Source organism: Opisthocomus hoazin, chromosome 10, assembly GCF_030867145.1.
Source record: "Opisthocomus hoazin isolate bOpiHoa1 chromosome 10, bOpiHoa1.hap1, whole genome shotgun sequence".
Classification (NCBI taxonomy): Eukaryota; Metazoa; Chordata; class Aves; order Opisthocomiformes; family Opisthocomidae; genus Opisthocomus; species Opisthocomus hoazin.
The window spans coordinates 27,975,103-27,997,336 of record NC_134423.1 but is presented as its reverse complement, the minus strand read 5'-3'; the positions used below and the strand labels follow the sequence as shown (position 1 = coordinate 27,997,336).

The window sequence follows — 22,234 nt, the reverse complement described above, 5'->3', positions numbered from 1 at the left end:
AAGGTTGCTGCTCTCAGTCCTCGCCCAACAATGTACCCTTTGCACAATGTACCTTAGTGGAAACTTCACCCTATGTTTTAGCATGGTTTGGTCATTTCACTTCTAATAGTCCTTCCACTTCCATTATAGCCCCTGAGTAATGCTTGCTTGGAGGACAGTGCAGTAAGTGACTTCTCCCTAATCTGATTTCTGATTCTTAGTGGCCTGGATAGACCAGCATTAGTTTGCTATTTCAATCTGATCCATCAGAGTCCTCTGCTGCACAGGGCTGCTCTTTTATATCACTTACGTGGCAAAACCAGAGCTTGATTCAGCTGGTCTCCAAAGCAAGGCCAACCAGGTCATGTGTGTGCGGAGCAGAGACGATTAACAGCCCCCGCTGTACCGAACCCAGTGCAGGAGATGAGCAGAGAGGTCTGCTGCTGGCCAGAGCTGCTAGGGAGAAAAGGGGCTTCTGCAGGCTGTGAACAGGGGATGTGATGCAATGCAATGATAACTGTTTATGCATTAAATTAATACTTTGGCATCTGAATGCTGGTAGGATTCACGCAACTCCTTTATCACCAGTTCTGCAAATAACGAACTGTTTCTGAGTGCAACTTGAAATAGAAATCCCCCAAAAAGCATTAGTTTTACCATGTCTGATGGAAGTTACAGTGAAGTCAGTTATCAGCCATAGCTGAACAAGACGAACAGTGTGTCAAGGTGGGGACTGGCATGGGTTTGGGGGTGAACGATCATTACACTCTCCTTTATGAAGTGCTATACTTCTCCCTGCTGTCCAAACCCTTACTGATGGATCGTAGTCTGGAGAGAGAGCAAGCAGAGAGGAGGGAGGTACAGTGGTCTTCTGAATTAAGCGACCTGAGTGTGGTGGAAAGAAGTGGCATCTGCCATTCCATCAGAAGATCCTTCCTGGGAATTAGGTGAGGTTGGTAGTGCTCTGGGGATATGCCAGGCTTGTGGGCTCCCAAGCTTGGCAGGATGTTGCAGTCGGACATAGTCATTACCACCCACCTTTGCTTCAAAGTGGCTGCCTCAGGAAAGGCGCGACGGGGCAAATCACAATGCTGACAACGTAATGAGGCGAGGGTCGGGGTAGGAATAACTTTGGGACCAGGGATTTGACTTGTTGGATTCTGGAAGACAACTGCTTGAGTCTGATGGAGTTTGGATGTGTTCCCGATTCCCTTTGGGGTTTCCCTTTCTCATGGCTCCATATCAGATGTGTGCATTGCTCAAACCCAAGGAGATGTCTTTACTTGGCGCTGCTAAACTGCATGTCCAAACCAAGATCTGAAATTCCACTCTCCTCCGTCACTCTGTCCACCAGCCCCAACCTTCAAGAAGGCACGTGATCCTCCTTAACACCTGTCAATTTGGTTAACAGGGCAGGAAGATGAAGAAAGCAACCTGTTTCTTCCATAGTTCAACACATGTGTGGCTGACAGTGGTGATTTTTTTTCTTTTGGTCAGCAAGTGAGGAACAGAGACATGGTTGAGCTGATTTTTCAAGGGCTGCGGTCTCAAAGGCCTCTTGCAGCTTTGCAAACTCTTTTGCAAAATCCAAGAGCTTTGAAAACTCCTGGACACGCTTGCACAAATCTCGGAGTGGCTTGTGCCAGTCAGTCATTCTGCTGCCTGTGCCACATGTTTAGGTAACGGAGCAGCCATCTGCCTGCCTGCCAAGCCTGAGGCTGAAGTAGGGGCATAGGCGTGAATGGGAAAAGCTGCAGACTGGGAGAGGGTGGATCTTCCCGTAAACTCTGTCGGTCATACAGCAGCATCAAAGGTCTCTGCTGTGACCTTTGAGATGACTGAGCTTAGTATGAGGATGAAACTGCCCGTGTGAAAAATACCCCTATGAACTGCATCCTGTCACTCTGGCGGGATCATCACTTAAGTCTGGGTGTGGTGAGGGGTAATTGCCTTCCAGCAGAGTCGGAAACAAGCTGGTTTAAGTCAAGAGCTTTCTAAGTACCTCTGTCACTGTGGTCTTCTCTAGCTTGGCAGCCTCCAGCATTACTGAAACGTGACTGATGTAGGCACAGGGTGCAATGGTTCCTTCACTGCACAGAAACTAGTGAAGCTCCTGATCTGTCACCCATCCCGCTCTGGTGCTAGACTCCAAGACAGGGATTTAGGAGTCCACTGCCTTCTGCATCCCCCAGGAAAATTACTCTGATATATACAGATTGTAGACTGACTCTAGGACTGATGGTTATGTATTATGATGATTACTGTAGTGCTTATCTAGTGTTTGGAGATTTTGGTATAAAGGCTTAAACTTTTATTCTTATAAAGGGAATGATCTTGGGTGTCTGAAGCTAAAAGCAGAAGTTTCTGCTATCTGAAATAAACAACTGCGAGGTAGGTAAATGTGGTAGCAGACTTGTGTGTTCGGTGAATACAGCACAAAAAGCAGGATGTAGTAGAGACTGATTGGTAAGCAATACTTGGAGTTTTCCAGGACAGGCTTACTAGCAGTATGGAGTGATTGGTAACTACTGCCTTGATTCTGCCTGGTGGGACATGTTCTGTCATGCTGGTTGTGGAAGCAGAGCTGGGTGGCCCTCTGTCCTTTCGCCCAGAGAAGTTGTGGCCGCCCCCTCCCTGGAAGCGTTCAAGGCCAGGTTGGACAGGGCTTTGAGCAAGCTGGTCAAAGCATGGGAAGGTGTCCCTGCCTATGGCAGGGGGCGGGTGGAACTGGATAATCTACAAGGTGCCTTCCAACCTAAACCATTCTATGATTGTATGATTGTACGATTGTATGATTATATGATTCTATGATGTTGAATTCATCCCCAATGACAGCAGGTCTGGTTCTGGATCCAAGAGGCTGGATTCCAGACAGATGTTAAAATCTTTGCCCCCTTTTTGTATCTGTTCCTGGCACCAAGAGCTTTAGGATAGAGTGAAAATGTGCATGAACCTTGTGCTCACTAGGTCTGGAGCCAAGATCTAAGCAGGATGCATTCACCCATCATATTCCACCTTTCTTCCCAAAAGCTCCTTTGTCTGTTGCCTCCAGTCAGACATAATGTGAAGTGTGTCCAGTATCCTACAGAGCAGCATGGTCTTATGTCTGTTCTCCATTTCCAGATCTTTGTTGCTCTACTTATGGGTGGATCACAAAAATAATTACCTAAATGAACCAGGCAACAAAACACCATAAGTGATTGTGTATTCCAAAGAGTAACAATGATTAAGTCGCCCTCGTTGCTTATCTAGGGTTCCCATCCTTAAAATAAGGGCAGCAATATTTTTGCTTGTAAAAGAGCAGGACAAACTTGTTCATGTTTGAAGTATTAATTGTTGTTATTATTGTTATTACTCATATGGATGACAGGGAAGCACCTAATGAATTCTGGTTATGTTACAATAGACCATGACTGCCACTGTCATGACTAATGCAGCGTAAACTTACTAGGCTGCCTGTTTATACTACTGCAAACTCCACCACATACTTGTGGTCCATTACCAACAGATCACTGTGGCCAGGAGGCTCTTATGGTGCTGATCATTCTGTATTACACCTTTGTCCTTTCAAAACACAGCAGCCTTGCTCATTCAGTAGAGTATCTCTGCATGGGCCTCCAAACAGGAGCTGCCCAGCGTGTGTCCTTACTGCCTAGCAATGGCAGGGTCTGCCTGGAGAAATTTCTTCCTTTCTGCTTTAAAAGACGTACAGAGAGAAGCAGCTCAGACTTCCAGCTGTTGATTTCAGATGCTTTCCGGTCTTTTTGATTATTAGAGAATTCATAGAATCATTAAGAATCATTAAGGTTGGAAAAGACCTCCAAGACCAGCAAGTCCCACCGTCAGCCCATCACCACCATGCCTACTAATTGATGCAGAAAGCCAAATTCCCTCCAAGTGTGTCTTTGCTCCGTTGTTCATCTTACCTTTTCTCTTTGTAGAGAGCGTTTCTAATTATATTCCATAATAATTTGCTTGAAGGGACCTGGGGTGCGTGGGGTGATCGAATTGGACATTAGACTTGTGTAGCTGGGTAAGTAGGAGTGCCGTTGTCTTTGCTGCTGGCTGTCAGACAGGCACGATGCCGTTTCCCCTGTTTGCAGCCATTGCATGGGGAAAAGAGCAGCGTTACAAACAAGCTGTTGTCCCCGGGAGCTCAGCCCAGTCCTCCACGGGCCGAGCCGTGTGAGCCACACACCCCTTCCCAGCTAGGGCCACCTCTTCCCGGCTGCCGCTGGCCTGTGGCCCGCACCTCCGCCCCCGCATCTCCACAGACGTTTTTGGTGTTCACCTCTCCCTCCTCCCAGACAATTTTCAGGCAAAGGCCACCTCTGAAAGTTGACTACGCGGTGCGGTGCGTCAGTCCCTGCACGGCTCATGACCCAGTACAAGTTTCATACCTGCTAGGGATGTGCCAGAAACCACAAATGTTCCTAAGCCAGCAACAGCAAAAAGAACTGGGAGTTTGCACTCAGCTTAAGACAATGTCTGCAGTAGATTTTCTTGCAAATTGGTTTCATTTCATTGCCAAGAGATGAGAGCAGGAGAAGGATGCCAGGGGCTGAGAGCAGGAAAACTGGCATCTGGATTTCTAGAGCCCAGAAAGCCCAAGATCTTCAAGAGAAGGAGTGAAACATTACTCTGCACTGAAGTCTATTTAAAGGGAACAAAAGTCCTCCTGGAAGCAAGGCCATAAAACCATTAAGTATTTTAGGAAAATCCCAGGCTGAGAGAGCAATTAAAAGAAAACACTCCTGAGGTGTATGGGAGCAAAATGCAAACATCTCTGCAGGCATCAGCTTGAAAATATCTTTACTCAAACAGGCGTTGGCACAGGAGCAGTCGCCGCGGTGTACGAGCTGCGTGTCCCGGTGCCAGACCCCAGGCAGAAGGGCTGCCCTGCTGCTGCTGGAGTCATGCATAACCCAAGGAGGGGCATCTTCTGGCATCCCACGCCACCTCCTGCCAGCTCTGTCTGCCAGAGAGCCAGGAACGCGTGCCAGCGATGGCAAGATTGCTTCTCACTTAGCGTAGCAGAGGCTGGGACACAGCCTTATTAATTTCGTTCAACCGTTGGCTCAAATGAGCTGGCAAGGAGAGCTGCGACAGCAATTGCTTGTGTTGCGAGCACAGGAGGCCTTGTTCCCTGCCTTCCTCCTGCTCGTTTGCCAACCCCTGCTCTGTGCAGGGATTTTAAGATCAATGCAATTTGGGTGTAAGGGGGAGAAGGGAAGGACTGAACGGTTGAGGGTGGGCGATAGGCTAGCCGGTCTTTGCTCGGGGATTGCAGTTGTGATGTAGCCAAGATAACAGGGATTGGCGTGCGGCTGTCGGGAAGGAAGGGAGTCGTTAAGGTGCAGCTGAAGGCGTGGGAGGGATTGCTGCCTGCTCGGCCCTGCGGCTGGTGGCTTACGCTTGGGAGAAGTGGCACCGCTCTAAATGGATGGAGAGTGTGGGGGGGGGGAGAAAGAGGGGACAGTGAAAAACCAAGCCCGGTCCATCCCGGATTGCCATCCTGCATTAAATTAAAACATCCCAGACCAAGGCTGATGTTGTCAAACTTCTTGTCAGGCCGTTTTCATTTCTGCTTTTCCCCTTCCAAAGCAAAATTTTCTGGCGGCATGTGTTGAACAGTGTGTTGCAGGCAGAGATGGGGATCCCCTTGAACTATGAACTGTTGTAGGCATGGGAATCCTCTCTAAATAGCCTTGAAGTCATTTTCCCAACGTGCTTGGATTGTGAGCGTGTGCCAGATCCCCATAAGGGCTGCTTGGCTGTGATCAAACAGAAGGCTTAATGACAGGAGATGCAAATGATTGCTGTGGTTGCTGGTTGAAGGGGATCTGAGCAGAAGTGGGAGGCTGAGCTCCGGGGGAGCTGCGGGTGCGAGGTGGGGGCTGGAATGGGGCTGGGGGGGGCTCATCCTATGATGTGCATGAGTGCATCTGGGGGTGACGGATCGGGTCCGCTGAGCACAGCCAGCAAAATGTATGTACAGGGCTTGAGCAGGACTCCGAGCTCTGCCAGCGTTCGGTGTAGCTTTGTCAAAGTTGCATTCCATAAATAATTTTAAGCATAAATTGAGTGCAGGAGGGAAGGGTGGTGCTCTTAGCACTGCCTAGGCTTTCCTATCGACTCCCGCGGTGCACACCCAACAGATTACCTGCCTGTGCCTGGGTCCACGTATCAGTACACTGCTGTGTGCCGTGTTTGATAGTAACGTGTTTCACTGCTTAGTTTGGGCTTCTGCCTGGAAAAAATACACACCTGGCACCCACTCAAGAGCTATTTATAGCAGGAGTTCCTAGAAGAAAGTGTGACAACTTCAGAAAGCAAGGAATTGCCAAACAATCCTGCAGAAAGCAGCAAATTAACCCCTGCACACACATACACGAACAGCCCCAAACCCTAGTGAGAACTGGTACCAAGTGACTTGATGAAGGAAACGCCACCAAGAATCAACAAGGACAGCTGGAGTCCTGCGCAAAACGCCACGTCACAGGCAAGAGCCCATGCGGAAGATCGTGTGAGCTTTTTGTCCTTCTGAAAAACCCTTGGAAACAAACCCTGTGGGCACAAAGCCTCGGTTCTCCAACGCCATGGCACAGCGTCTTTGAAGACACCTCTGCTATGTAAATAGCGATCTCTGCTTCAGACTCTTCCAGTCCTCAAACCTTTGATGGTTTTGCTGCACATCTTAAATGAAGGATCTGCTAAAGAAGAAAATACCTCTCTACTATGACCTCTGAAACAGGTACAGCTGTACAGCTGTTGGGCTGGTTGTTCCAATCAAGTAGATGCAATTTTTGCATCAAATGTCGTTTGCCCTTTCATAACTCCCAGACAGCAGATGTTTCTCTTGCCTTGTCAGGAGCTGATGGGCAGAGGTCTACAGGGAAACCCAGACTTCATTTTTCACTCTGCCTGGCCAGCTATTGCAGCAGGGTGACCTTGACCCTTCCTGGGCTAAGGGAGTTCAGGGTATAGTTGAGCATTGAATCCACATACAGAACAACAACAAAACCCCAACCCAAACCCCAAACCAGAGATTACCTAACTTGTACGTGGAGCAGAGAGGCCTGTCCAGTATATTGTCCTGCCTCCCTCCCAGTACTGATCTGTAAACATCATTTACGTTGTGTGTTTATACAATCCATATGCTCCTTGCAGTTCTGCGAGACCTTCACTTGTCCCACCCGCCAGACTAGTTGTAACAGGCACTAAATTATGGGGTTTTTGTTGCTTACTTACTTTATACACCTGCAATTTCCTGGTGTATATGTCCAGAGAGGTTTTGTAGTCTTTAATTTAATATTATTCATAGATTTTATTGAGTATTAGTTAACTTTGTAAAGCAACTTAATGGGCAGTGTCTTTTTAATTATATATGGCAAAACCTATAGAAACAAAGGAAAATTGACCCAATTTGTTATAGCTGGTTTACAAAGAGCCCTTGAGGTGACTGAGCATCCCTTTTCCTTTTTATTGTTTCACACGTTTCCCAATTTCTGTCAATTCAGATCACACCTCACTCCTCTTCCCTGAAGCAGCCTCCGCATGCAGTGCGGCTGCCCCTGCTCCCTCCAGCACTTGAGTCAAAAACCAACATCTTGTCAGTTATTTTAGGTGGGAGTGACAAGACTGACATAGTCTCAAGGAGTTTTATTTTCCTGCTGCTTGCTGGCAACATGCAAAATGCTGTTTTTTTCTGCACGCTGCTGCATACCACGAGACTTCACCTGTGGTCGTGGATTCAAATGCGTTGCACATAACGCCCTGCCCCAAAACGCTTCCCCTGCGCTCGAGGCTGCAGACCTGGTGCTTGCTCTCGCTGCTGTCTTGTTTCTCTGCTTTTCTTTGCCACGAAACCCTGCAAAATTAGAGAGAAACTCTTCCCTGCCAGAAACCTGGGTGGACACCTCTCCTGATGCAGCAGCTTGTGCTTGTGTTTGAGCTGGAGGCTGCTGTTGTCACAGCACTGTCTCATCATAAAGTTCAACTATTTCCTACAAAAATCTTAAAAAACCCCTCACAATCCTGTTGAACTTGTAAAGCTATCATATCTATCATGGAAACGACCAAGCAGCGTTTTCTACAGTTATACGACCACACAATGGCTGAAGGACTCCGTATCGGTTGATGTATCTCCTTCATGCAGCAGAAGCTGCCATAAGCATGGAGATAATCTATGCCCTTTTCGAGGTATCCATCAAACGCTGTCTGGTGCATCAGTGAAGCGTGAGATACAGCTCTGGTTTCTATAGTTGGAATATGTTTGAATATCGGCGGCACCGTATCCTGGATGCAGCGTTAATTAGACAGAACGGCCCTGCTTCAGGCCCCAATGGACAAGCATCCACATGGCAACGGTGAGCCTTGTCGGCAGCAAGAGATTAAAGAATTAATTGGCAGGGTTAATCTTCATGTCAGGGTTCGAAATGAATTGTTAATTTGTTTGGATGAGTGTAAAGTCCTCTCCCAACGATGGCAGGTGGGATCACATGAGAAAAAGCCTGCGAAGCTGCCCTTCCTGGGGACCTTTCTATTTAACACCTCCTGCACACGGACCTCTCCAATTCTTTGCCCCCGCTGTGCGAGCCTCCTGTGCGGGTTCGGAGGAGCGGGCTGTGCCGCTCGCGTGTGAGCTCACGTCCTCACAGACGACAGCGCAGCTGCTCCGGGCTGTGAGACAGGAGAGGGCCTCTTCGCATCGTGGCTTTTCGAGCTTGCTCCCTGCTGCGGAGCAGGTCTGATGGCTGCGCTGCAGATACTGGATCAGGCCAACCTGCTGTAGGACCTCAGAGCGAGGGAGGGACGTGCCGGCACCCAAATGCCACCACTGGGGCAAGGCGTACCAGCCGTGCACACAACGTGCAAAACTTCATCGGTCTGTATGGGCACTAAACCCTCTCAGACACAGCTCTCCTCCTCCAGGACGCTGTAGTACGAGAATCTGTCAGACCAGTTAATGTTTTTCCCTTTCTGCTCTCATTTTACACTCAGGACAGCAGAATATTTTCTATTTTAGTATCTTTGTAATTTGTGAAGGCTAATGCATTGGTCACATCACGTTAAGACATAGGAGAAAAGCACTTCAGGGCTTAAATTATTTAATTTATTTGTCACTTGTGCTCTCTTTTGTGCATTGATTAATCTAATTAGTTCAGCAATAAGAATCATTTTGTCCTCATGCTGTGGTCTGATCTGTTGTGACTTACATGACCTGATTCTACACGTGACATCAAATGGGACTGGCCTACACAGAAACCTGAGACCTTTCTGGATGTGCAACAATTCTGTTTCAGACCTTGCAGTCAAACTGTTACCCTGTCGCCCATGCTCCAGTCCCCACCATCAGCTCTTAAAGCTATTCTTTCCTTTTCCCTGGAGCAGGGCAGAGTAAGGTGTGTGTTCGTGTTCCCCAAAACAGAGGTACCGCTGTTCGCAACACACAGGCACTGCAAGGGCTGACCTGGAGATTCACGTGACGGAAAGTCAGGTCGCGATGATGGTCTGATCCGCTGAAGCTGACTTGTAGGAAGTTGCTGTTATACATATGGAATATGTGTTCCTCATTTTTTGAAAAGACTTTGTGTGTGTACACATAAATATCACACAACTGGGTACTGCAGTACAGATACAGTCACCTTCTGTTGTTGTCTGCGACGGACAGTGCCCAACGCCTAATTTCTGGGGAGGCTGATGCTCTTCCAAAGCGCTGTAAAATAACCGGAGTTGTTCACAGCCGTAAGTATTTGGCTGGGCTAAGCCTCCGTGTCTGCAGACGTTGTGTGCCACCACGTCTGAGACCAAGTCCTGCCAGCACAACTCCAGGAGCCGGGGGTGAGCGGTTGGTTTTGGGGTTGAGGTTAAACCCCCTGGCAGAGGAGTGCCTGCTGCTGGGTCTGTGTCCTCAGCCCGACACCCATCGCTTCTCCTTTCCACACCCGCTGTGTTTCCCCTCTCATTCAGCTTCCGTCCCACACCCCCCACTCCGATGACTGCCTGCCATTTTTACGTCTGTTCTTCTATTTAATGAGACTAGAAGCGTCTTTAGGCTGCCTCCCCATCTGTGTGAGCCTACAGAGACTTCAGCTGAGTCTTCTGCTACACGCGAAGTATCAGCGAACAGTTTTGCTGGGAGGGGCGAGCAGGGTAAAGGCGTCCATAGAGGTCTGGGACAGCGAGTGGAGCTAGAAGCAAAGCAGAAGGGCGGGTCTGACGCTTGGGTGATGCTTTTTGTTCGGCCGTCACAGTTGCTGAGTGCTAAGTGCAAATGGGCCTGATGTGGTACTTGCTTAGGTATCCTTGATCTGACCACAGTCACTTGTTATTTCAGACCACAAATAATCATGCGAAACCCTGTGTCAGCTGACACAGCAAATATCGCGTGCATTCGTATAAACATGTTTCGGGCTGCTCTGCATTGTTCCTGTCACTTGAGGCAATCTAGCTGTAGGTGTCTGTCAAGCGCCAGCACTTGCTCCTACCTTCACCTTGCGTTTCGTGTTCTCCTCACCCTGCAGGCAGCCAGATGGCTGAATGTAAGCCAAAACTAAGAAGGATTTCCTCTTTTCTTTTGAAGGGACGGGTGCTCAGAGATTTATCAGTAATACAGTTGTACTTAATCAGATCGAGTCTGTCCTGTGTAACGAAGGCGGCCCACAGCATGTTGCTGGCATAATGCTAGCGAAGTCCCACCTGAGTTGCCATTTTGCATTCCATATAAAACTGTGCTTTATGGTTTTTTGGCTTATGGTTATTAGTCAGTTGTCCTAAAATGCCAACAGTGCGGTGATGTGCTAGTACAGCTTTTGTGTATTATCATTTCATAGTAATCATTCAGAAATTATGACCACCACATAATTTGGAACAAGACTGTCACCCTGCTACACTAGATAGAAAGTTTTAATATTACAAGTGACTGACCGGGCTCACCACAGGCCTGATCAGTTCTTTAGAGAATCTGCTTTGTGCAGTGGCCTGCACCACCCGTATTGATGTTAACATATTATATAATCAGCTTTAGAAAATGCAGCAGTCTGAAAGCCGGTTTCTGTGTCCCTGTGCTCATTCGCCACCCAAAGAAGAGTACTGAAAATCAGCAGAATGTAAGCAGAAAGTAGATATTTCTGCTGTGGGATTTACTGGGGGGGGAGCAGAGCAATTGATTGTCTTCAAAACAACTTTGTCTGCAAACTGTGCTCTCCGAACACTTCTTTATGTTATATATAGTAGAGATTTTACAAAATGCGTTAGGTGTTCCCTTCTGCTGTTCCCATTGGGTGGTGAAGTAACAGACCATGCTATTTCGATAGTTTGGAACATGCCCCAGGAGCTGATGTGTTTCAGTGCAAACAGCAGAAGGATCAGAGCTGCAAACACAAGACTGCCCTACCCCTGCATGGCAGAGCACATCATTTACTCCCTGTTTAAACACTAAACATTTTAACAGACATTTACAGTTTGTCAACAGAAATAGTCCCCTGTAAAACTTAACAGTGAATCAAGTGGAATTGCTGCAGTGAACTTCGCAATAGGATATTTTAGGAAATTTAGTAAGAGATCTTTTAGAAATCTAAGACCAGAATTTGAGGTTTTGCATTTTCCTTTCCGTGAGTCATGACCCCTTCTGCAAGCTCCAGTGCTTGAACATGTTCTGACCAGCATCTTCGTCTGCCTTTTCCAGGGAGAGGTTTGCTGTCTTGCCTCAAAAGTAGAAATGGGAAGAAGATATGAAGTTGTTGTTCCTCGAATCTTTGGGAGGCAGGACCCTGGCAGAGACTTCATCACCTCATTTATGGCTTAGGTGAGCTATGTGGTAGACACAGTTCAATGCAATTTGTCATCTGTTACCCAGTGGTAGGAGCTACTCTGCTTTAGTCATTCTGTACTATGGTTGTAAGGTTGTTCTGATGTATTTAGATCAATGAACTGCACATTAAAGATAATCTTGTGTAAAGGAAACACAATAAAATATCCTGCGAGATTAATACATGAGATGAGAAATCCAATTAAAGCACACATCCCCCCACTTCAGTCACCACGGGTAAGATACCCACGATTAAGTCCTGTATACTACATAACAACTATAGGTGGGAGCAGGCCCCTTTTAATAAATTTGTTCCAATCCTTGGTTATGGATAGTTCAGGGAACTGAACCAGAGAGCTGGTTTGGAGACACCGAAACAGAGACAAACAGCACCACGCAGAGTTGACACTTTTATTAACAAAGAACCCATGGGGCTCATTTATTAGTACAAAATACAATCATGTTCCTGTATGTTAAACAGCATGGTTGGTTTCTTTTTTTTTTATTTTGTCTCTTTTAAACTGTTTCACAGTTATCAAAACAAAGCCCCTGCATATTGAACTTATTATTGTGCAAACAGTAATTATTTTTAAGGATCAGCTTCTGCACTAAGCCAAGTGTCAGAGAGCAGAATTTAATCTTGTTTTCACCCCTCCTTTGAAGGGCCATGTGTGCTTCCTAAGAAACACATTCTAGTTGTTTGTCTTTTCTGCAGCAAACAATTTAAGGCCACAGTTTATCTGCAAATAAAAAACAACTCAAATATTTTAGGAAAAAAAAAAAGCACATCTTTACCCTTCATGCTCTTGTTTGCTTGACCATGTTTATACCAGGTAGCACACATCACCTACCAGATATTACAGTCCAAAAAAGCACCTAATGTTCTTTAAGCTAATATTTTGAATTATTAACATGCAAGTTAACACGCAGCCACATTACTTTTCAAGTAACTATAATGGTATCCATTTAAGGAAAATATACTTGTTCCCTTTTCAGGTGATGTGAATGAAAATCCTCCATTGATTGTATGGGCACGCCATCACTTAAATAAAAAGGCAGGAGAGCTACATCTGGAGACTTTTTAGCATGTCCTGACTGAAACATACGCTCAAATTTTGGTTAAAGCTGTATTTGCTACATAAGACAATACTTAAGAAGTTGCAAATGAAAAAAATAATTGCAGTTTGGAAGGGTGAATCTCAATCAGTAGGTCTTTTACACTGATGTAAAAGTGACTTGAGGTGAAGTGCTTGAAATTGGACAATGTAAGGAAGTCATACTAAAAGATGACTAAAAATATATATCCGTGTGTGCCTGCAGAAAAATTCCTGCTTCTTAAATGTAGACAGATTTCATAAAAAACCATTTAAACTGTTTTAAACCGCAGTTATTGATGAAATGAAGGAAACTCAATTACTAGTCTTGCAGTTATCTGAAGGTACAATGTTTTACCACGTGATGCACCGGGCTTTAACCCAAAACCCTTCTCTAAGACATATGGAGTAGTTCTAGCAGTCCAAAATCTGCTGTAGTTTTAAGACCCGACTGTAAACGTGCATATACTGAGAATGCTGTGTTTCTGCTCCTTTAAGTGACCCGTTGATGGTGGCTTACTTATTCCAATTGATACCTGACAGGAAGCAAACATTCTACTTGAAATGAAGGCAGCAGAAGGGCCAAGTAAAATGCTGTGCCTTCACTCTTAGCAGCAACAAACTCTCACTGTTCTAAATGACCTGAGAAAGAAAATGTTAAAATATTGCACCAAAACAAAATTAAACAGCAAAAAAAAAACACAAGGAAACACACTAACAAAAAAATAGTATGGATAGCAAGTGACCAGTGCAGCCCCGGACAATAGATCTCTAGACAAAAATGCAGGAGTAATGAAAAGCTTTGTGCAATTACCAGAGGATTTTGTTCCCCTGACGTCTGCTTTCACTTCAGTTATAAGCTATGTCTATTCTGGGTATATTTACACCTCTCCCTATGCCTCCCATCTCATTCACTAACCACAGAAACCATTTAGGGTCCCTTTTAGAACCTTGAAGTATACTGGAGCTTTAACAGGACTTTTTTTGGTCTCAAATCTGACCGTAAGTAAAATATCCAAAACAGAGGTAGGCTTATAAAGGCTTCTGAATAAATAAGTATTGTCCATTTTGCTAGGTATACCTGCTGTTGGCAAAAGGATTCTTCCTTGCCATGCTTCCCCCATCATGCTATCCATAGGCTTAAGATGCAGAAAAAGAACTCACAGTAGAAGAGGACAGAGTAATTCCCTTAAGAAATCCCTTGAAAGAAAGCATAGTGCATAAGCTCCTATCAAAGTTCAGTTTTCTTTTTACATACTTGCGTCTAATTCAGTAAATGGTTGCCTTCGTGATATTGCATAATAGCTATTCTGTCATCCACGATGTCTTTAGAATCAGCACAATTGATGCAATAGTACCACGTGGCAGTTGTTAGAAGGACAGGTTCTCACCAAATACAAAATTAAGCTCGAGTGAAGACTTCACATTTTAGTAGTGTTCCTTTCTTGGATGCCAACAGTGCCAAACTGAAGCCCCTTGAAGACTGGAATATTTTGGAAATGTTTTCTCACCCCACATTCTGTTCTACTACACAGGTTCTACTACAGAAGTTGTCAACATCATCACGTAAATTCTTCCAGAGTGTTCCAAACAAAATATAAATTCTTTTCTCTTCTGAAGATCCTTACATCTCCTCTTCGTACTTTATGTAGTATATCCACTTGTTAGAAAGCCTTCGGTGTTTTCGGGTACTTCAAGTATCCCAAGCATAGCTGCTCCCACAGTAACCTCTGTGCAGACTAATCCAGCAGATTCTCTTCCATCACCAAACGTGCTCATACCTCCCTCTCCATTTTCCTTTGCCTTTCTTGTACACAAACTTAAGTGTTGAAAAAGAAAAGTTTCCTTTTTAGCTGCACGATCAGCTTAAGCAGCAGAAAGATTTAAGACATTCATCACAATGATGCTCATCACAAACTCTCTTCAGAGCATGAATGAAACAGGCTGAACTTCTTCTACATCAGTTGGATGTGGATCAATCTACAGAGAGAAGAAAGGCAACAATTACTGCCTATAATTCTTGCATTTTTGTATGTGGGGTTTTTCTTTTTTTTGCCATCTGACAATAAAAACAGCACCTGCTGTTTATTTTCTTACCTCTGAATAAAGAGGTGGAGGCTGAAACCGGAACTCTTGTATATAAGCAAAGACAGGACAACATAATTGTTCTTCGCAGTCAATTGGTGGTGAATAAGCAGGAACATGTCTGGAGAACTCTTCCTCAGACACTACATCAGCATAATTTGGTGGTGCTGAAACACAAGAGATGCTAGTGTCAAATTTCAAACTATTCACTTACAGCAAGACAACATATGTATTACAGCATCCAAGACCACGCAGACTGTATTAATTAAACGTTGTACTATTGTCACATTGTATAAAGTGCACTATACTCATAAATACTTTAACTAGAATTACATTTTTAGTAAGCTTAGGTGATTCAGCAGGAACACTATAGATGCTTTTAGGGCTACTCCAGCAACAAACCTGTGTTCTATCAAGATACATTCAGTAATGATTAGCTTTAAGACATCTACCTCCAAAGTAGAATTCCCACTATTAGAAGTCAGTTATTTCAAGATTCACAGAATCACAGAATAGTAGGGGTTGGAAGGGACCTCTGTGGGTCATCTAGTCCAACCCCCCTGCCAAAGCAGGGTCACCTACAGCAGGCTGCACAGGACCTTGTCCAGGCGGGTCTTGAATATCTCCAGAGAAGGAGACTCCACAACCTCCCTGGGCAGCCTGTTCCAGGGCTCCGTCACCCTCAGAGGGAAGAAGTTCTTCCTCATGTTCAGATGGAACTTCCTGTGCCTCATTTTGTGCCCATTGCCCCTTGTCCTGTCACTGGGCACCACTGAAAAGAGCTTGGCCCCATCCTCCTGACACCCACCCTTCAGATATTTATAAGCATTTATTAGGTCCCCTCTCAGCCTTCTCTTCTTCAGGCTGAACAAGCCCAGCTCCCTCAGCCTCTCCTCATAGGGGAGATGTTCCAGTCCCCTCATCATCCTTGTAGCCCTCCGCTGGACTCTCTCCAGTAGCTCTTCATCTTTCTTGAACTGGGGAGCCCAGAACTGGACACAGTACTCCAGATGGGGCCTCACCAGGGCAGTGTAGAGGAGAAGGAGAACCTCCCTCATCCTGCTGGCCACACTCTTCTTGATGCACCCCAGGATTCCATTTGCTTTCTTGGCAGCCAGGGCACACTGCTGGCTCATGGTCAACCTGTCGTCCACCAGGACACCCAGGTCCCTCTCCGCAGAGCTGCACTCCAGCAGGTCCGTCCCAAGCCTGTACTGGTGCCTGGGGTTGTTCCTCCCCAGGTGCAGGACCCTGCATTTGCCTTTGTTGAACCTCATCAGGTTCCTCTCTGCCCAGCTTTCCAGCCTATCCAGGTCACGCTGAATGGCAGCACAGCCTTCCGGTGTGTCTACCACACCTCCCAGTTTGGTGTCATCAGCAAACTTGCTGAGGGTACATTCTAACTCTTCATCCGGGTCATTGATGAAGAAGTTAAACAAGACTGGGCCCAGTACTGACCCCTGGGGGACACCACTTGTTACCAGCCTCCAACTAGACTCGGAGCCGCTGATGACAACCCTCTGAGTTCTGCCATTCAGCCAGTTCTCTATCCACTTCACTGACCGCTCATCCAGCAGTCAGACAGGAGTAAAGAGAGACTTAAAGCAGGCTGGAGTTAGGGTATCCTCACCAGTCCTTTTGGATCTTGACTTAGATTTATGTGCCTCGCTCCTCCTGAGTCATGCTTTAATGGCCTACAGCCCTAGCAGTGCCCTTAGACTGGCCCTACTCTCCTTCTGTCGTAGACAGTACTGTGCTGTATTGTAAAGAGTTCAATATGGGTTACCTTCGGGGTGTTCTGGCATGGTCAATGCCAGCCAACTCATATCCATACTGAACTGGCTGGTAATGCTGGAGTTTCTGCTTGAAAATCCAATACATGGAATAGTGCCAATCACCAGAGGCATTTCAATCATCAATTTCTTAGCACCAGGAATATGGATATACACCTATGTGACAACCCCCAAATAAAAGAAAAAAACATCATGAGACCCCATTGAATTGCTGCTCCTAGAAGCTACCCTACTCCCTGTACTGCAGACTGTCTAAAAATTAAGAGTTTTCTCAGCCCATGTATGTTTAGCTAATAGTCTGGCAACTTTCCTTATTTCCCAGCAACTTTCTTCTTTCTGTACCTTGTCTCTAGATGACATAAAAAAAATACACAACAGGTTGACAAAAATAATTATGCACTTGATTTTCAGTTCTGTCTTCCCATTTCTGAAAAGAATGGCTGGAAGAACCCATTCAGCTTGAACTACTTTCCCCCGATAACCTCTGCAGGTCTATAACTAAGCTGCTTCTTCCCCAGAAACATTTTTCCATTTTCCCCATTATTCCTATCTTTCCATTTCAGGATCTCCTCATGATCTTCAGTCTCTCACCTATATGGTATATGGTGTTTGTATTTGTTGTTCCTAAATTCAAAATCTAATAGCTGCTCAGGAGACAAAATTATTCTGTTCCTAACTCAATGTAGTATTCAAGAGTATGTACACTTGTAGTAAAAGTCCATACTTACAGCTAATGAATATTCTACTCTAATAATACAGCAGTCAAGTATAGAGGGGGATACAGGTGGGATTTTTAGAGTTTTCCCATTCCAGGTATCTGTACTCCCAGAGGCAATATGGTTTCCTCGGACATTGGCAACCATCTGACGGAAAGTTTTTGTCTTCCCACTGGCCAGGTAAGTTTGTGTTTGGAAAATGGCAGCTTTTGGAACAATCAAACGAGAAGAGCAGTTCTCAATTTCTGCATAGATTGGTATGGCTTCCCCTTAAAGACAGAAAAAGTTCAATGAATAACTTGTATTTACCAACTTTCCTCTGGGAGTATCAAAGCATGTTATGCAGCACGTACATCATCTGCAATGTTATGAGAACAATACTTGTTAGTTTCCTCAAGCTAGGTTTCTTTCTGCAGAGTGGTATCCAAGCAGAATTATAACCACCTACAACATTCTATGTATAAACAATGATTCATTTTGAAACATTAACCGTAATATGAACAAGCTATAAAAGCTTTATTTGCAAATTGTGCACCAATCTTCCTTTTATATAGTACTAACCGAATTCCAGAATGTTTTATTTCCTCAATGTATCTAATGTTATCAAGATGACAATGAAGCTGCTAAAGCTCATTCCTACAGAAATGTAAACCTACACAAGCAGGACATAAAAACCTCATTACATCCCCAATTAAGCATTTTATTCCAAATAAAAGTGTTTTGTTATTCTTTACACTCAAACGTACACGACTTTTCCATAAGATTACTAAAAGGACTTCCTTTCAATTTATATTCCCAAAGGGGGAGCGAGGGGCAAGGCAAGATGAGTTTTGTTAAACCAAGTTCATAGAGATCTCAATTTACTACCTACTGAATGGAACTATTCTTTCAATTACAAGGCACTGGCTTCACAGAGATGAAAAAAAAACCCTATTAGATGTTTAATATTCATGTTTTGAAGATAACTACTCTTACCATTACAGTATCCCTTCCTCTCAATTTTGGCACTGAGAGACACTGGCCCAGAGGTGAAAAACCAACAGCCAACCATCTTCTCCTGACTTCTTAGAACAGGTGTCTATAAAATATAGAGTATTTTTCATTTTATGGCATAAAGTTATCAGTCACTTGCAGTTTAATGTTATGCATATCACTCATTGTAATCTAGCTCTAAAATCCACTTGATTCGAACCACTGCACTGCTCAATGCAGCTGGAGTTTTGCCACCCCGTAAAATGGAACCAAGGTTTGGCCAGCTGAACATATGACTGTTTTAAAATGCCAGTCTGCATTTACAATCTGTCCACTAGGTAACACGGAGACCAGCGTGCATTTGAACATAATCTGCCTTCAAAAAGATGGATTGAGCAAATTTTATAGGAGAGGCTTGTTAAAGGTCTAATGGACTACTGCAGTATTTATACCCATGTTCCTCAGTGCAGAAGAATGCAGAATTAATTTCATCTGCAAGCAGCTAGCAGCTAAGCAGGTAACTGTTTTTACCTTTGTATCCTTCATAAGAAGGGACAGATGTATGCACACTGGGCTAAGGCGATGCATCTTCGTAACTTGCAAGCCACTCAACCCCCCAAAAATTTATGCTCATGACAAAAACCATTTTAATTACTCATGGAGGACTGTCACACTAGATGACACTTACACTGTCTGTAAATTTTTCTTTAGAATAAACTTAAAACATAAAAGTGCACATACCAAGTGTCCAAGCCAGGGTCCAAGCTCTTTAAAATGATTTACTGGGCACTAGCGCCCAGTCAATACAATTACGATGTCTAAAATCTGTGTTGCTTTGCACTTTTTTGGTGGCAGCCTTGGCATCTATGAAGACAGGCACTGCCTACTTCGTGTGCCCCACAGCCCTCTCCTGTGCAATACCCTGTCGTCTACTCTGTCCTTGCAGTATCTGGATAGGCTGTCGCCACACTCCTAGCACAAGCTGCTGAATATAAAGGCTATATTCTGCTTACAGATGCCACCGCCAAAATACTTCTTTAAGTTCTGCCTAGCGAGAAAAATGAAAACATAAGCATATAAAGAGGAAAAAACCCTGCTCAAAACATCTCTTAGCTACGTTCACATCATGACGAAATGTTAAAATTATCCTAGCATTTTAAATAAAACAGAAATTACTCATTCACATTTAAATGAATAACCATTTAGATCCAGTTGCTATCACGAAAGTGCAAGGTATAATTTTATATTATTTTCATAATATGGGTTGAGATAAAAGAGCCCAGCTCATTAGCTTCCATCTTGCCTATTTTCTCATTACTTAATGCCTGATCTTTCTTATTACTCTACAGTATTTCTAGCGATTATTAGAAACTCAATGCTTTAATGTGGCTAAATCTGTCAGAAGGAAATAACTGAAAAGATATCCGAAGCAGCTGCATGCACGCACTTAATGTTAGAAAACGACATGCAAAATGGAAGGATACGTAACATAATGGCCAGAGCATAAATGACAGGCTGGGCATGATTAATACTCTTCTGTAATTACTGCTCCTCAACCTACTATTATTGGGGAGTTTAGGACACTGCAGCCCTGTGAATGTAGTTGCTCTGGTAAGAGTAACTCCTTTATGCTTCTGCAATATTATTATTAAGCCTTATTTATGCATCTGAAGCCTGCCTAACTTTTTGGCAAGAGCATCTCTGCCAGCAGGGATGTAATCAATGGTATTAAAAAAAGCCACTCTTCTTTGCTATTCACACAACCTAAGATCATCTATTTATAGAGAAAAGCTTAGGGAGCTTATATGCTTTCAGAAGTCAGAAAATGACACTCCAGAATAACATGGGAATGGTTATGGCTGGATGTGAATGCTTCTTGGAAATTATATTTTCGCAGCTGGCTTTAAAGGAGGGAGGAGGAGTGGAGGACCGTCTTACCAATAAAGCTGGCGAGCTGACGTCGATATGGCTAATGACCTGAAGCTCTGTCTGTACGCTTTGGTCAGGTGCCGCAGGCCTCTCCAGAACTGCTTTCACATAGTACTGAATACTGCCATACTTCCCAGCGAAAGAGGTCACCAGAGGTCTGAAACAAGCAGTTATAAAAGCATTACGCTAAGTTTGTAACTCAGTTCCGAACATGAACACTTCCTGCGTCCACAAATGTTCACCGATTTACAGCTTGCACTTTTAGGGCCTGAGGGAAACTGAAGCAAACAAGGCACGTCTGTGAGGTGGCTGATTAAGACAGACGTGCAAAGCTGATCTATCGGTTTGATATTAAAAACCCACACCAGTCAAACTACATTAAGTTAACGTTCCACAACAAGCAGCGTCCAGCACAATCCCTTTAGGTTGGATTATTCAACTTACTCTTGAGGGAGTTGAAAGCTGAACGGAAATTCGTGTCTTCCATCTAGAAGAATTAAGCTTTCCTCACCTGTAGGATAAAAATTAATAGTATGTTTTTGTTATTCTGTAAATAGAAGAACAAAGAAGGCACTTTTATGAATTATTTATGTATAAAGCCACCCAGATGCAAGGGGCTGGGACAAGTTTTTATTGATCCCAGTGGGTTCTGGATTGGAGCCCATGCTTTATTTACGCTGTGATGTGATTTCAATGAGGGAAAAAAAAAAATCAAGGAAACATGGAGAGACCTTGAGCTTCAGCTCAGGACTCGGGCCAATTTCTAATCCAAAATGGCTTCTGGGAAGCATAAAGTAAGTTTCTTTTCCTTTGCAGCAGGATGGCAATTCATCTACTTTTTCAGTTAACAATCAGGCTTAACTTTTGTGCTAAAAAAGCTGCAATTTAAGGTCAGCGTTATGAAATACTATTAAAATACGTAATCTTAACGCATTCATAGAGGGCCTACTGTTAAACAGTTTTTAAAGGCTTAAGTTTACTTCTCCTCCAGACAAACCTGAGGAGCGTTCCACCCCTGCAGACCCAAATGCCACCTCCCTTTGATTTTCCACCCTGCCGCAGTGCCCGAGCATCCACCCCCCCCACCCCCGCAGCCCCACCGTCGTGCGGCAAAGCCCTTCCCCCGCTACCCCCGCCCCGACCAAGGGCTGCCGACCGCTCCGGCCATCCTCCGCCCGCAGCCCCACCGAGCCCGACGGAGGGGCCTCGGCAGGCAGCCAGCGCCGGCTGGAAGCGCCGAGGAGCTCCCCCCGGGGCTTCTCCCCTCAGCCTCCCCCCGCGCCGGGGAGCCCCGCCGCCACCCCAGGGAGCAGCAGGGGCGGGGGGGGGGGGGGGGGAACCCGGAGCCCGGCCCTGCCACCGCCCCCCGCGAAGGAGGCGCCAGGCCCGCCGCTCCCACCCCCGCGGTGGCGCCCGGGAGCCTCCCCCCGCCCGGTGCCGGCCGCCCCTCACCTTCGGGCGGGTCGCGCAGGAGGCTCTGTCGGACGTCCAGGTAGCGAACCTCCGCCTCCCGCCGCGGCCCGGGCCCCGGCGCCCTCACCGCCACCCCCCAGGTCCTCGCCCCGGGGACAGCGCCCGAGCTCTCGTTCCAGGCGACGCGGGCCCGGCCGGCGGCCTCCAGGCGCAGCCCGCGGAGGGGCAGCGGGCCCGCCAGCTCCAGCAGCACCTGGCCGGACACCGTGTCCCCGCTGCAGTAACCGCCGCCGCCGCGCCGGGCCTCGTCCTCCAGCACCAGGGCCAGCGTCTTCACCGCCCCGCCGGCCCCGGGGCCCAGGCCCGGCCCGGCCGCCGCCATCGCTCCCCGGCTCCGGGGGGGGGAAGCCTGCAGCCGCTGTCGACGGTTCCTTTAAAACC

At 45.8% G+C, this 22,234-nt stretch overlaps 1 protein-coding gene across 1 annotated transcript; it reads right to left on the bottom strand.

Annotated features, from left to right (window-relative positions):
- Positions 1-11,925: 11,925 nt before the first annotated feature.
- On the bottom strand, positions 11,926-22,218 carry ARRDC4 (arrestin domain containing 4). Its single transcript, XM_075431878.1, has 8 exons — positions 21,833-22,218; positions 20,825-20,891; positions 20,390-20,537; positions 18,455-18,557; positions 17,492-17,748; positions 16,757-16,919; positions 14,983-15,137; positions 11,926-14,865 (listed from the first exon to the last, which is right to left on the bottom strand). The coding sequence occupies exons 1-8, from the start codon at positions 22,173-22,175 to the stop codon at positions 14,809-14,811; spliced, it is 1,293 nt and encodes a 430-aa protein (XP_075287993.1). The 5' UTR covers positions 22,176-22,218; the 3' UTR covers positions 11,926-14,808.
- Positions 22,219-22,234: the final 16 nt, after the last annotated feature.